The sequence below is a fragment of the Bos mutus genome, chromosome 17 (assembly GCF_027580195.1).
Source record: "Bos mutus isolate GX-2022 chromosome 17, NWIPB_WYAK_1.1, whole genome shotgun sequence".
NCBI lineage: Eukaryota > Metazoa > Chordata > Mammalia > Artiodactyla > Bovidae > Bos > Bos mutus.
The window spans coordinates 10,124,360-10,139,877 of NC_091633.1; the positions used below are offsets into that span (position 1 = coordinate 10,124,360).

The 15,518-nt window shown below is 53.5% G+C and overlaps 1 protein-coding gene across 1 annotated transcript in view; it reads left to right on the plus strand.

Moving 5' to 3' along the window:
• The window catches only part of GCN1 (GCN1 activator of EIF2AK4), a 55,101-nt gene extending 45,689 nt beyond the window's left edge, over window positions 1-9,412 (plus strand). Inside the window, exons 47-58 of the mRNA XM_070386036.1 lie at window positions 81-173; window positions 366-509; window positions 601-870; window positions 1,076-1,189; window positions 1,632-1,862; window positions 3,431-3,624; window positions 3,738-3,852; window positions 5,662-5,758; window positions 6,094-6,242; window positions 6,647-6,754; window positions 7,947-8,165; window positions 8,699-9,412. Of these exons, the coding sequence (XP_070242137.1) occupies window positions 81-173; window positions 366-509; window positions 601-870; window positions 1,076-1,189; window positions 1,632-1,862; window positions 3,431-3,624; window positions 3,738-3,852; window positions 5,662-5,758; window positions 6,094-6,242; window positions 6,647-6,754; window positions 7,947-8,165; window positions 8,699-8,824 (1,860 nt within the window). The 3' untranslated portion in view covers window positions 8,825-9,412. The remainder of the gene's footprint in view (window positions 1-80; window positions 174-365; window positions 510-600; window positions 871-1,075; window positions 1,190-1,631; window positions 1,863-3,430; window positions 3,625-3,737; window positions 3,853-5,661; window positions 5,759-6,093; window positions 6,243-6,646; window positions 6,755-7,946; window positions 8,166-8,698) is intronic.
• The last annotated feature ends 6,106 nt before the right edge of the window (window positions 9,413-15,518 follow it).

The window sequence follows — 15,518 nt, forward strand, 5'->3', positions numbered from 1 at the left end:
GGTGTCGGGGCCAGGGAGGTCCAGACTGCGGAGGCGGGGAGAAGAGCGGCTCCCAGACGTCACCCCATGCCCCTCTGCAGGATGACGAGGAGGTGTCCGAGTTTGCCTTGGATGGTCTGAAGCAGGTGATGGCCATCAAGAGTCGTGTGGTGCTGCCCTACCTCGTGCCCAAGGTAAGTCCCCACACATGGCAACCCTCTCTGGCCCAGCAGCCACAGCCACGTCACCAGGTCTACGTGATGACCAGCTCTGAACCTGGATGCTGGGGGAGGCCGGCGACTCTGCAATGGGACAGGATCTCCCAGAGCCCAGCACTGCAGCTGGCATGGGCAGGCCCCACTAAGCTGATGTTCATCGTCCTGCAGCTGACGACCCCGCCCGTCAACACCCGGGTGCTGGCTTTCCTTTCATCTGTGGCGGGTGATGCCCTGACACGTCATCTTGGCGTGATCCTCCCGGCGGTCATGTTGGCCCTGAAGGAGAAGCTGGGGACTCCAGACGAGCAGCTGGTGAGGGGCACAGTCACCCCTGCGGACTCTATCCATGTCCTGTCCCATCCTGGAGGCGTGTGCTCAGCTGAGGTGTCGCCTGTGCTTTTAGGAGATGGCCAACTGTCAGGCCGTGATCCTGTCCGTGGAGGACGACACCGGGCACCGGATCATCATCGAGGACCTGTTGGAAGCCACCCGCAGCCCTGAGGTGGGCATGAGGCAGGCCGCGGCCATCATCCTCAACATCTACTGCTCACGCTCCAAGGCGGACTACACTAGCCACCTGCGGAGCCTGGTCTCAGGCCTGATCCGCCTCTTCAACGACTCCAGCCCCGTGGTTCTGGAGGAGAGCTGGGACGCCCTGAATGCCATCACCAAGGTGAGGGGCTGCTGGACCACCTCTGGTGAAGACAGTTCCAGGCGTTTCTAAGACTAGGTGCTGTCAGCCAGCTTCAGCATCTGTCCATGCGTGGCCAGTCTTACCTGTACTCCCGCCCACCCCCTTCCTTTCCTTCCTCCTGCTGTCTTGAGAGGGCTTGACTTGAACCCTGACATCCTCTTTGCTTTTCCCCGGTGTCCCACAGAAACTGGATGCGGGCAACCAGCTGGCCCTCATTGAGGAACTGCACAAGGAAATCCGGTTCATAGGAAATGAGAGCAGAGGCGAGCACGTGCCAGGCTTCTGCCTCCCGAAGAAGGTGAGCCACGGCCCTGGACAGGGCCCTGTGGGCTTGTGGCCCTCCTCTGCCTTCCCTGGGTCCCCAGCGCTGGGGCTGCTGGAGCAGCTGCGTGTTACTCCATGTAGTGCTCTAGGTGCTGTTGCGCACCTCCACGGACAGCGTGTTTCTTCCCCATGGTGGCCCTGCGGGGACAGGGTCAGAGTTCACCACCTCCAGTTTCAGCTGTGGAGGCCACCTCAGAGCAGATGAGTGACAGGGCTGCAGGGACTCTGCTCTCATCACTCTCAAGTCGAGGAGACTGTTCCCCAGCCAGCACCCTCAGGCCACGACCCTGGCCACCCGACTCGGTCGCTCACAGAGTTGAAGAGAGGGTGGCTGACAGAAGCTCCTGGCTTCGGGTCGGGGACACCCGGGCCCAGAACCTTTGCAATTTGACTCTCAGGTGTGGTTCTCTTGTCAGGGGGTAACGTCCATCCTTCCAGTGCTGCGGGAGGGGGTCCTGACTGGCAGCCCGGAACAGAAGGAGGAAGCCGCCAAAGCGTTAGGCTTGGTGATCCGCCTGACCTCGGCGGACGCCCTGCGGCCATCCGTGGTCAACATCACTGGCCCTCTGATTCGCATCCTGGGGGACCGGTTCAGCTGGAACGTGAAGGCGGCTCTGCTCGAGACACTCAGCCTCTTGCTGGCCAAGGTGAGGACTGACAGGTTCACTTGGTCCACGCGGATCTTAGAGCACAGATCTGTGCACAGGAGACCGGCACCCACTGTGCTGTGCAGGCAGAGTGACAGCTCTGCTTGGGAGTCGGCAGAGCAGAGGGAGCAAAGACCTTGGTCTCTAGACTCACCACACATGGTCAAGTCCAGGTCCACCACTTGGCAGATGTGTGGCCAGAATGACCTCAGAGTCTGCTCCTTCACTTGTGTTTTGAGGGTACAACACTGCTCGTCTCTCAAAGGGCTGAGAGATAGGGGCTCAGGTGAAATAACATCTGATGACACATTCTAACTCAACACGCCAGCGTGTGTGTGTCTGATAATCGCTTTTATTAGAAGTGGTTGATTCAAAGGACAAAATCCAGGGCCATGTGAGTACAATAGAAACTTTGTTCACATACATTTCCCATCTTTATGACTACCTTATAAAGGAGATGAAGAGAATATGAGGAGAGAACGCAAAGGAAGTCCAAGAGCAACTGCAGTAACTTCAGTTTTTGCCCAAAGTGTCAGAAGTGAAGCAACACATTAACTATTTCTGATACTTTACAGGCCAATAATTAAAGCCTTTAGGCTAGAGAGTTATAAACAGCCAAGATTTATTTTGTTAAAAAAAATTGTTACTTGTGGTTTGGAAACAAAAGCTTAAGAGAGTGGTAGCTCTTTTCCTTCTGTGAGAAAAGTGTGGGGGAGCAACTTCCCAGCTAAAAAATGGGACTGAGCATCAGCCTCGTTCTGTTGGAAATTGTTTTTTCTTTTTTCTTTTTATTTAAAGTATCATCTTTATCTTCCATTCTGTGCCGTTTGTGTGTGTGTGTGTGTGTGTGTGAATTCTGTGTCCAGATGGAACCTTTCCCTCCTGGAGTTTGTCCCACAGGCTGTGAGCCAGGTGTCACCGTGGGCAGGTGGCTCTCACCGCAGCTTTGCTGGCTTTATTCTGTGGTCCGCCTCCCAGCAGCCTGCAGCCCCAACCCCAGTGTCTCTAGACCGTAAATGGCATTGAGCCTCCAAACAGCTTCTTTTTCCTTCCCTTTTAGCCTTGAGTAGATCTTTCCTCTGGGACCCATCTGTAGTTTGTCACAGACGTGCGTCTTTTCCTGTACGTGGTCAGGACTCAGACTGGATTGTCAGTGCATAGGTGCACATGTGTACAGGGATGACCTCCCGAAGCCACCTGTTCTGTAGGATTGTGTGCAGTAGGTGGCACCTGACCTGTTTATCTGCCTTTGCAGAATGTTCTTCCACGGTACTGACAGGTCTGCTGGCCCGCTCTGTAATGTATTCAGAGCCGGGGGTTTCGAGTCACTTGTCCACGTGGGCAGAACTCCCCTAAGCTGAGCGGATGGTTCCCCGCCCGTGGGAAGCTGGAAGCAGAAGAGGAGGCTGAGGGGACCCTCTGTGCTGGGCTCCCCCATCTTGTGGCGCCTCTACTCCTAGCCTGAATGTGGAGCCCCGCAGGTTTGGGGTGCTCTGTTTTCATGCCTGTGTGCCCTGTGGCCTGCACTCCCCTTCAGCCGGGCTCTGGGATGGGGGTCTCTCTGACAGGTCGGGATCGCCCTGAAGCCCTTCCTGCCCCAGCTGCAGACCACCTTCACCAAAGCCCTGCAGGACTCTAACCGCGGCGTGCGCCTGAAGGCCGCCGATGCGCTAGGAAAGCTCATTTCCATCCACATCAAGGTGGATCCTCTTTTCACGGAGCTGCTGAATGGCATCCGGGTCATGGAGGACCCAGGCGTCAGGTGAGGCGCTGGCGCGGGGAGAGCTGTGGCCCTGGGGCGGCCTGGCCCTGCCTGTGCAGTGGGAGCGTGGGTGGAGGACAGCCGGGTTTGAGTCGGGCACGTTGGTTCTGCAGGGACACCATGCTGCAGGCCCTGAGGTTTGTGATTCAGGGAGCGGGGGCCAAAGTGGATGTGGTCATCCGGAAAAACATCGTCTCGCTCCTGCTGAGCATGCTGGGACACGACGAGGTACTGCCGCAGGTGGACGCGGGGCGCGCGGGCTGGGCTGGTTTCCCTTCCTTTGGGCTGGTGTCTCTGCCTCGAGAAGCAGAACCTGGTCAGGAGTGATCATCACTCCCGACATTCGTGTCACTCTGGTTTGCCACACCTCTGGTCTTGAGGGAGATAGGCACTTAGTGTTGATATGGACGACGTATCATATAGGTAAGGGAACCTAAGGTTTCTAAAGTCCCAGGTCTCGTTCATTTGTTCTCCAGTCTTAAGTCGCTTCCCCTGCTCTGCCCCTCATTTCCCCAGTTGTCAAATGAAGAGTTTTGTTTTTTGGCTCGAGAAACATTTGCTGATGTGCAGAGCCTTGCCCATAGGTGAATGAAGTGTGGGCACAGCCCCGAGGAAACAGTGTCTGGTGTCTGTCCAGAGGGGGGTGTTCAGCCCTGTTTGTGAGGGGCAGACTGACCTGGGGCCGTGCCCTACCATGTGTTAGAGTGAGAACTGGGACTGAGCCCATGATTCCTGGTTCTCTGTCCCAAGGGCCTTCCTGGCCCAGTCTGCAAGCATCTGTGAAGTACCAGTTGGCTGCCTTGTGCCCTGGTGAGCCCCAAAGCGGTTGAGTCTTTGAGAAGGATTTTCTCTTTCCCCTTTGACAGACGTCTCTCTGCCATGTCACCAGATTGACACTGTGGGGCTGATCTCTGGAGGGAGGCCTTGGGGTTTGCGCAGAGCTGCACCTCGTTTGCCCATGCCCGGCGCCGGTTATCCCCTGCAGCTGAGGCCCCGGCCTTTTGTGGCACAGAAGGGAGCCTCTGCCTTCTTTTGGTCACGGTCTGTCAGGGTTTTATAGGGCCACTCACAGTGCAAGCAAAAGTTAGTACGCAAACCAATTTGCATTTCACCACAATGGAGCTTAAAATAGACTCCTTTGAGAGAGTGGGTGTTGTGTCAGAGAGAGCCAGCTTTAGCCTCGCGTGACACCTGGGAGCTCAGAGGCCCAGACTGCCGGCCGGCCACCCTCCTCCCCCTCAGAACTTCAGCTGGATCAGAGGTGGCAGTCCAGGGTGCCGGCCTGGCTCATGCCTCCCCATGGGCCCTTGAGGCCCTGGTTGGTTCTTTGGTTGTTTTGTTTGGGAGAGGCACGCCAAGTTGGCACTTCGAATATTATAGCACGTAACCCAAAATCCTCTGCACAGCATCCTGTAGTGAGCCAGCAGGGAGAGCCGCCAGGAAGCGCTTATGTACGAGACTTTGGTTTTGACACAGAACCCTCAGCCTTTCCCTATTGCCTTGGGCTGATTAGAGCTTCAGTTTGACTTCCCAGGACAGACCCACACAACGTTGGGGCAGCAGGGAGCCTCTCTGGACACAGGCGGACACATGAGAGGTTTGGGAGTGGGGTGGGGTGGGGTGAGGTTGAGGTGGAGCTCCTAGTGGTCCTCTAACCACCTTCCCTGAGGACTGTGGGCAGAGCTTGCATCCCTTCCCACCTCACAGGGCTGTTGATAGTAACTGAGATAATAAATGTGAAGTATTCAGGCTTGTAAGAAGAAAGGTGCTATGTAAATACAGTTATTGTTGCTATTATGATGATGATCACCATATGCACACATGCTGGAGTTTTCTATAATTAAGTTAAGTGCTGGGTGTGTAATTTTTAACTCGGTGCCGAGTGGCAGCCGCAGTGAGTGGCAGCCCTGCTCTGGCGGTGGGAGTGAGTGTGCCTGCAGGGAAGACTGGACTTGGCGTCCGCCTCCCTCCCGCCCTGGTGCCCGTGGAGCCCATGTGAGGTGGCACCCTGGTTCACTACCTTCTCTGCCCCGTCAGGACAACACGCGCATCTCCTCGGCCGGGTGCCTGGGGGAGCTATGTGCCTTTCTGACGGAAGAGGAGCTCAGCACCGTTCTTCAGCAGTACTTGCTGGGTAGGCCTCTTGTGTGCACTTTTCGGGGCCTCTCTGTCTCCCCTGCCCCTTAGAGGGTCTTCTGGCAGCTGGACCACCCTCTCCTTGGAAATGTCAAAACGGAGTTTCCAGGGGTCTTGCAGCCCAGAGCGTCTCTGCTCCGAGGACGCAGCTGTGGTTGGGAGTGGCCTGTGAGGGATGGCCGCTTGGCGGCCACTTCGGGCAGGGAGGTCTGTGTGCAGTGAGGACTGGGGTTGCCACCAGGCTCCGAGCTGACACACGAGTCTCAGGTGGTGGAGGTGGGCTTCGCGGGCGGTAGACGGTGCAGGTCAGCCCCCCTGTGTCCTTCCACCCAGCGGACGTGTCTGGCATTGACTGGATGGTTCGGCATGGGCGGAGCCTGGCTCTCTCCGTGGCTGTGAGCGTGGCTCCTGGCAGACTCTGCGTAGGCAAGTATGGCAGCGACGTCCAGGACATGATCCTCAGCAATGCCATGGCGGACAGGGTAAGGCTTTGGGGCAGCCAGACCAGGTGGTCAGAATTTCACTCTTGCCAGTAACTTCCTGTGCCCTGGGACCAGTGCTTGGTCTCCCTGGGCACCAGGTTCATCATCTAAATAGTGAGGAGTTTGGGTTGGAGCATCCAGAGGTCCCTTCTAGGCCAGAAAGTCTCTGATTCTGTTTCTGGGAACTAGTGTCTCAGGCTTTGTTCACCTGCCCCATAGCCAGGCAGAAGCTCTTTATGAGAGCTGTCAAAAGGTCTTGGAGATGATGTAGTCAGGGGTGGGGTGGGGACTGGTGGTGGAGAGCCAGGGTCCCCGGAAATGCCTGGGGAAGGGATGGTGTATGGCCCTGCTGCCCCAAGGAGGGAGCCGGAGGCACCCTGTCTAGCTCTCTGCTCACTTTCCAGATCCCCATCGCCGTGAGTGGGGTCCGGGGCATGGGCTTCCTGATGAAGCACCACATCGAGACCGGAGGAGGACAGTTGCCGGCCAAACTCTCCAGCCTGTTCATTAAGGTGAGTGGGGCAGCCTGGCTCATGAGACGGATCTGTGACCAGAAGACACCGGAAGTGTGTCCGTGTGTTCCAGGCACTCTGAGGGTGGCCTGCAGGGCTGGGGGGTGGGGGGTCTCTGAGCCCGTAGGGCTGGGGTGCAGAATGGTCTCTGGAAGACTGCCCAACTTTTTCTTTTGGCCCAACTTTTTGTCAAGAGTCTCCCATAGATCCATGACCCCAAATCAAGTTAAGAACCTCTATTTTAGGCATTCTTTCTAGGTACCCCAATTTTTCAAACTTTGGGGCAGATCTGGGTTCAAATTTATCTTTGCTTTCCTGCCTCCCTTTAGTAGGCGTGACAGTAATTAGCAGGCATGGCTGCTCTGGTGGCTGCAGGACCCGCTTGGGAAAGCTGGGGAGCCTGGCAGAGGGGTCTTCAGCATCTGCGTGATAGAGCATACTGCTCGAACGCTGGTGTGCACACAGAGCCAGAACCTACGTTTTAAGAAATGCAGCCGAGCCCGCCTTTCTTTCTACACCCTGCCTTTGTAACCAGCTCCCGGGCAGTCAGTGGCCCTGGTGCACTGGCCTCACTCTGAGCAGGGAGGCTCCCACGGCTGCTGTCCCCACCCTGCAGACACCCAGAGAGGAGGGTGTACAGGGCCCTGATTGGACTGAGCCTGTATCACCCCGCATGCAGCTGTCGTCAGTGTTTATTACTGAGGACCTGCTGTGCTCCTGGCCGGGCTAGACCCTGAAGTACAGAGGTGAACGGGGCAGACAAGATCTCTGGAGGCGGAGGTACACAAAGAGCCTGTGGGAGGGCCCTCATCTAGATAGGGCTGTCGGGGAGATGCCTGAAGGCTGACGTCTGAGCCGAGGCCTGAAGGATGAGAGGGGACCAACCAGGTGAGGATCTGGGGCAAGCACGTCCCAGGTAGTGGGACCCGCCAGTGCAGGGGCGCAAGGCAGGAAGCAGCGTGGGGTGTTTGAGGAAGTTGGAAGCCCTTGTGGGCTGAGAGTGCCGAGCCGAGGAGAGGGTGGTGTGAGATGACGTGGAGGAGGTAGGGTCTGAACACACCCAGCCGCCCTCTCACAGTGGGAATGCTGTGGAGGGAGCAGGGGGTCAGGTCCCACGACGAGGGCAGAGCCTGGGCTGTGGCGAGGAGCAGGCTGGATGTGCCTGATGGAAAGCCCACGCTCCTCTTCACAGTGTCTGCAGAACCCATCCAGTGACATCAGGTTGGTGGCTGAGAAGATGATCTGGTGGGCAAACAAGGACCCGCTGCCTGCCCTGGACCCCCAGGCCATCAAGCCCATCCTGAAGGCCCTCCTGGACAACACCAAGGATAAAAACACCGTCGTCAGGGCCTACAGCGACCAGGCGATTGTCAACCTCCTCAAGATGAGGCAGGGAGAGGAGGTGTTTCAGGTGGGAGCCTGGGACTGGCGGGCCTCCCCACAGCTTCTGGGCGCTTGTCTTGTGGGCCTTCTGCATGACAGTGTTTAAGGCTTGTACTCTGCCACCCCATAGGCATGAGTGTTGATGGGCAGATAGTCATCTGGTAGTCATCTGGTCTGGTGCCTAAAAACACTCCCTCTATTCCTGAGGTGTTGAGATTCCTTTCAGCAGCAGGGTTCCTCCTCCAAGTAAAATCTCAGGTGGCTCCCAAACCTGTAACAGACCTCCCAGGGCTGCCTGTTGAGGCCCAGAGTTCTGTCCCTCAGCCCCCTGCCTGCTGAGCCACCTTTGAAGCGCTGAGCACTCCAGGCTCCACTCTATCATCGGCTCGGGGTGTGAGGCCTGCATGTCTTGGCTGTCTCTGGATCCACTCGATTTCCTTCCTTTGCCAGGGTCCCCCTCAGTGGTTCTAGTTCTGGGTTCGTGTTCAGTGTTGTCTTTGATTGGAGAAAGCTGAAGCCATATTTTCTCATTTTGTCTCCTCGTTTCCCTCCTCCCCCCAGTCCCTCTGCAAGATCCTGGATGTGGCCAGCTTGGAAGTGCTGAATGAATGCAACCGGAGGTCTCTGAAGAAGCTGGCCGGCCAGGCTGACTCCACAGAGCAGGTGGACGACACCATCCTGACCTGACGGACCCAGGCCCGTCCGCTGGGCTTTGCATCAGCATTTCAGCTCCACCTTTTTGTTCACTGTTTTCATTTTTGAAAATACATTTGTTCTGATGGGGAGCTTAGGAGATGGCGTTCCCAGAAAGTATTTTAATGTATCAACAGACCACAGCCAAAGCCTTAAATCAAACCTACACACAACTGAAAATTGCCTCCTCCATCTCTCACTCTTTTCTTTGGAGAAGACAAGAAAAAGCACACGCATGAGCCTCGCCCAGCGGTCACCAGGAGCTGCTTGTCCACTCTGCGTGGCTGGGTCCAGAACGTGAGGCTCAGACGTCTGCCTCCTGGTCTCTTGTGCCAGAGCTCTGGCTCCAGGGCCAGTGCTTCCAACCTCTGCCTAGATCCCAAGGGGGCAGAGAACCGCAGAGGCCTGCCCGTGCAGTGTCTCAGCGTGGCTTTTCAGCATTGTGCAGCTCACCTGGATCTGACCCATCAGGTGACAGGGACAAAACTCGCACAGCCCTAGTAGTTTGCAAGTTGGGGGAGGGGAATAGGTTTAAACGCAGGTAGTTTGAAGGAGGGATGTTGAATAAAGGCTTTGATTTGATCTTGATAAGCAGATTTTTAAAAATCTCCGAACATCCACTAAACATGAAGCTTCGTGCATCAGGAGCAAGGCAAGGGTGCGTGCAGCTGTCCCCGTGAGCACAGGCAACTCTGATTTCTAGGCGTCTCTCCTGCTCTCTGAAGTCTCATAGATACCTGCAGCCACCGGATCTCAAGAGGGCTGCAGTCAGACCTGAGATCTCACTTGTGTGGAGATCCTAGGGGTTGAATCAGCCGCCTCCCTGTTCTGTCCTGACTCAGAAAGGTAGGCAGCTTCTGAGAGTCGAGTTTTACAGAGAAAGTCTTCCCTTCTGTGGAATAAGAACAAACCACATTCCTGTAATCAGAATTGCAAGAGGAAACCAAAGTCGCAGTTGAGCATCTGCCTCCTTTATGAATGACTTCCTTCCTCCTGGTTCTTAGAAGGCTCGTGATCCAGGCGTCCTGTCTGACGGAGCCCGCCCCTCCGGGCCCCAGTGACGCAAGTGTTCCTGGGCTATTTTCCCTGGTCACAATACGGAACAAAACTTGTACCAAAATTTCTGGTATGAGCTGTAAAAGGAAGGGAAAAAATGAAACATGGTGGGAGCGAGCTCACGTTATAAAAGGCCTAAAGTACTATACCAAAAAACAAACAAAAGCGAGGCTTTGCTTATTAATAATGCAGCGGAGGTAGAAAGCCTTGTGACTCAGCACTTCTGATGAATAAGACAGGTGACCTCTGAGGTGCCTGAGCCTTGTGTGTCACAGGACTTCCTGTTTTCTTGCAGCAGACGTGGTCTCCACGGGCTCGTTGGAACTGTGGAGTCCCAGGGCTGGAAGGGACCTTGAGAGGACAGCTGAGCCGGTCCCCACGGCCAAAGCAGCCAATGGTTATAGCTTTGGTAGCCATGGTAACTGTCCTCTGCTCCTGGGATTCAGATGATTGCCGGCAGGCTCCCAGCTGCCTGGGGCATATGTCCAGCAAGCCAGTTGCAGCTGCAGTCACCTCTGCCGGTCAGCCCTGGGGAGGCAGGTGGAGTTCTCATGGGAGGGAGGGGTTGTGGGCTGGGAAGCCTCTTTGAGGCGCCCGAGGTAAGTGTTCAGTGCTTCCTCCAGGATCTTAGAGCAGACACTTGTGTCCACCTCTGGTGTGCTGTCCCTAGTCTGAAATCGGGAGAGCCTGATGGTACTTACAGCTGGAGGACTCTGAGTAAGCAAAGTCCAAACCTGCCTAGTGGCTCAGACAGTAAAGAATCTGCTCGTAATGCAGGCGACCCAGGTTCAGTCCCTGGGTCAGGAAGATCCCTTGGAGAAGGGCATGGCTACCTACTCCAATATTCTTGCCTGGAGAATCCCACAGACACAGGAGCCTGGCGAGCTACAGTCCATGGGGTCACAAAGAGTCAGACATGGCTGAGCAACTAACACACTGACATTTTCAAAGGAGAAACACCGGGTTCCCATTCAGAGACTGGAGGACAATGAGATCTCTCTATTCAGGATGGATGGACGGATGAAGGTTGATTCACAGACGGAGATGACTCAGAATCCTGGAGTGCACTGACTTGCATCCCCTGAGTCTGAAAGTGGGCTGCAAAGGGCTGTCACAGCCATGCCAGTGGAGCAGGTTAAGGGGATCCCACCAGCCCACAATTACTGCGGTCCTGAAAACAGCTGCCCAGACCGAACACCCTGGAGGAGAAGGAGCTTGGCAGCAGAGAATGAAGCCATCTGCCCTGGTGGTTCGTAGGGCTGTTTAGCCTCAGAGGAGTCGCCCAGCCTTTCTGGGCCAGTTTTCTCATCTGCAAAATGAGGAATTTGGAATGGAAGCTCCCCATATGTCTTAAAGTTATCCTTTAGGGGTTAATAGTAATTATAACAGGTGCCGTTTGGCTTTTTTTTTTCCCCCACTTAACACACTCAATCTGTGGAGTAGGTTCTCTAGTTAGGACTTTTTTCCTGAGGAGGAAACTGAGGCACGGGATAGTCATAAGTGGCAGTCTGTCCCCAGAGCCACTCGTGTTCTTAGCCTGGCTCTTCCTCCCGCTGCGCTGGCTAGCTGGGCACAAGCCTTGTCTTGTGCCACTCTATAGACTGGTCCTGCAGGCCTCTCTTGTCCTGCAGTGCACGAGGTGAAGTGCCGAGGCGGCTCCAGGTGATTGGCCAGGGGCCTGAGCCACCGCAGGCCTTCCCCCATGGCTCTGCAGGCTGATCCATACCTCACCCTGTATATAGGACACTTCCAACACTTCCTGTTAGAAAAGACACTTCTCTGAGACTTTTGTGAGAGAGGGGACCCCTGTCTTTGTCTGCCATGTGTTAGAAGGGCAGTGACAAGATGGTGTGCCTTTAGCTAATCTGGAGAAAACTAAGCTGAGCATTCTTAACCTTTTAACTTTGGGAGCCTCTGGAATCTTGGTGTTGAGACTGTTTTAAAATGTAGGGGAGTGTGACGTGGTTCACGAAGTCCCTTGTTCCCTTCATCCCACTGCCAAGATGCTGGAGGGTTTGGGAGAGGGCAGGGGATCTGCAGAGTCAACACTATTTCATTGGTAGGGATTTGGGGACATTATTTTACTGAGTGGATGTCAAAACAAGACAGGCGGTTGGGGATGTTTTTCTTCTAACTAGGGTTCTGTGTGGACTGGTCTTTAACTGCTCCAAGCCTTTCTAAGTAAGAGCAATAGGAAAAACAGGAACCAGCCTAACAGGTTCTAAAATATTTTTAAGGAAACACAGCTGTTTCTTTAAAATCCTCATACAGAGCAACCTGGTGGAGCTGCATGGACTTGGAAGTCAGGTTTAAACCTTAACTTGACTGCTTCATGTTCATCCAGAGCACGTCCGCTAACCTCTCAGAACATGTCCTCGTCTGGACAGTGACAGTCCAGCCCCCCAGGCTGTCTGGAGTGGGTGAGGTAACGCCCTCTACGTGGCCGGGCCCACAGGAGGTGCTGCACATGTGGATGGTGTGAGTAAAGCGAGGTGTGTGGACAAAAAGTGAACCGTGGGCACCTAGTGCTCTGCTAGTGCTCCGATCTGGGGGTAACCGTGGGCCCAGAATTTGCAGATGCTAAGTTTTTGAGCCCAAGTTTTGAAAAGCCATCAACCTAGAGTCAGATCTTTCTGGTGGATTGATTACTGTGTTTGAATGACACCACCCTTATGGCAGAAAGTGAAGAGGAACTAAAAAGCCTCTTGATGAAAGTGAAAGAGGAGAGTGAAAAAGTTGGCTTAAAGCTCAACATTCAGAAAACTAAGATCATGGCATCCGGTCCCATCACTTCATGGGAAATAGATGGGGAAACAGTGGAAACAGTGTCAGACTTTATTTTTGGGGGCTCCAAAATCACTGCAGATGGTGACTGCAGCCGTGAAATTAAAAGACGCTTACTTCTTGGAAGGAAAGTTATGACCAACCTAGATAGCATATTCAAAAGCAGAGACATTACTTGGCCAACAAAGTTCTGTCTAGTCAAGGCTATGGTTTTTCCTGTGGTCATGTATGGATGTGAGAGTTGGACTGTGAAGAAAGCTGAGCGCCGAAGAATTGATGCTTTTGAACTGTGGTGTTGGAGAAGACTCTTGAGAGTCCCTTAGACTGCAAGGAAATCCAACCAGTCCATTCTAAAGGAGATCAGTCCTGGGTGTTCTTTGGAAGGACTGATGCTAAAGCTGAAACTCCAATACTTTGGCCACCTGATGTAAAGAGTTGACTCATTGGAAAAGACCCTGATGCTGGGAGGCATTGGGGGCAGGAGGAGAAGGGGATGACAGGATGAAATGGCTGGATGGCATCACTGACTCAATGGACATGAGTTTGAGTGAACTCTGGGAGTTGGTGATGGACAGGGAGGCCTGGCGTGCTGCGATTCATGGGGTCGCAAGGAGTCGGACATGACTGAGTGACTGAACTGAACTGAAACACTGAAAGAGAGGCACGTAAGCAGGTGGACAGGTCTTCACTGTGCCTGGGCTGGACAGCAGTCCTGTCATTGCTGAAGCAGGAGAGGCTGGGAGCCAGCCCCTGTTTTATGAGGAGAAATGCTGGACTGGATGAGTTATAAGCTGGAATCAAGACAGGAGGGAGAAACATCAACAACCTCAGATGTGCAGATGATACCACTCTAATGGCAGAAAGCAAAGAGGAACTAAAGAGTTCTTGATGAGGGTGAAGGAAGAGTGAAAGAGCCAGCTTAAAACTCAATATTAAAAAAAAAATTAAGATCATGGCATGTGGCCCCATTACTTGATGGCAAATAGAAGGGGAAAAGGTGGAAGTAGTGACAGATTTCTTCTCCTTGGGCTCTAAAATCACTACAGATGGTGACTGCAGCCATGAAGTCAAGAAATGAGTGCTTCTTGGCAGGAAAGCTATGACCTAGACAGTGTGTTGAAAAGCAGAGACATTACTCTGCCAACGAAGGTCCATATAGTCAGGGTTGTGGTCTCCCCAGTGGTCACGTATGGTGGTGAGAGCTTGACCATAAAGAAGGCAGAGCACCAAAGAATTGATGCCTTCTAACTGTGGTGCTGGAGAAGACTCCTGAAAGTCCCTTGGACAGCAAGGAGATCAGTCAATCTTAAGGGAAATCAACTCTGAATACTCACTGGAAGGACTGATGCTGAAGCTGAAGCTCCAGTATTTTGGTCATCTGATGTGCACAGACAACTCATTGGAAAAGTCCCTGATGCCGGGAAAGATCGAGAGCAGAAGAGGCATCAGAGAATGAGATGGTTGGATAGCATCATTGATGCAATGAACACGAACTTGGGCAAACTTCGGGAGATGGGGAGAACAGGGAGGCCTGGCATGCTGCAGTCCATAGAGTTGCAAAGAGTCAGACATGACTGAACAACAACAAAACTGAGGTAGGGAAGGAAGGGAGCGTCTCAAAGGTCATGTGGCCAGTTGGCTGCAGAACTGGAAAAGCAAACCCACATTTCTTGATACTGTGGTCACCAAGCCCCAGGGTCATATTATAAAAATACTTTTGGAAGGCGAATTTAACAAACAAGTCAAGTTCTTGGCGTGTGGTTCTGTGGAGTGACTGGGTTTCACTTTTTAGAAGAGGTGGAGCCCCGTTGTTTCATTGGGCAGTTCTGAGCTGCTAGGAGGGTTCCCTGCAGGAAGGAAGGTGTTGATAGTAACAAAGCTTAGGAAACTGGAAAAACTAGTCCAAAGATTATCAGCTCAGTGGGATTTCTGGGTGAGATTCCTGAGTGTGTCTGCATGGAAACACCAGTTCACTGTGAGCTGCTCTGAGAGTTGGTTGAGATGGCATCTGGGTCACAAACTACCATTTAGACCCTCATAAAGAAGGGAAGTGGGACGCTTGGGGTACTGCAGTATTTAACACAGTGTTTCTCAAATATTTCAGCCCCAAGACTCCTTTACACTGTGAAAAATGGTGGCAGACCCCAAAGAACTCTTGCTTATATGCAACTTGCCTACTGATACTTACCATCTTAGCAAAACTGGTCAATTTTAGAAGCTCCATTAATTCACCTGAAATAAATCTATTACACATTAGCATAGATAACCATATAGCAAGTGTTAAGTTTGAGGAGGGCAGCACTGCTTTGCATTTTTGCACGCCTCTGCACTTCCTGGATACTCACGTCTGCTCAGTGCAGCCCTGGGAGACTCCACCATGCCCTCTTAAGGAATGAGTGGAAAAGGCAAATGACATCTCAGTTTTGTGAAAATGTTTCAGCTTCACAAATCCTTTGAGTCTCATAGGGGGCCTTGGTGTCTCTAGACCGCAGTTAGAAAATTCTGATCGAATCTTGAAGATGGGAGAAAAATCCTACTTATAATGGGAGGGGGTCTGACCTTGAGTTACAATGAGAGACCCCAAATTTGGCCCACACTTCACAGAAAGCAAACTTGAGAAAGTTCAATCAGGTTATTTCTGAGGCTCCTAACTGTAAATTCTAGGTGTGGCTGCACTTTAACTGAATGGAAACCAAGTGCCCACCATGTCCAGGTCCCAGTGGGTATCAGGATGGTCCCTGCAATCTAGGGACTTCATGTCCACTTGATCTGGAAGAGGGGCGACCAAAGGGCAGGGCCAAGTCTCTTGATCCAATTTGGCCTGCAGCGTACAGGTGGGGAGTCGGGC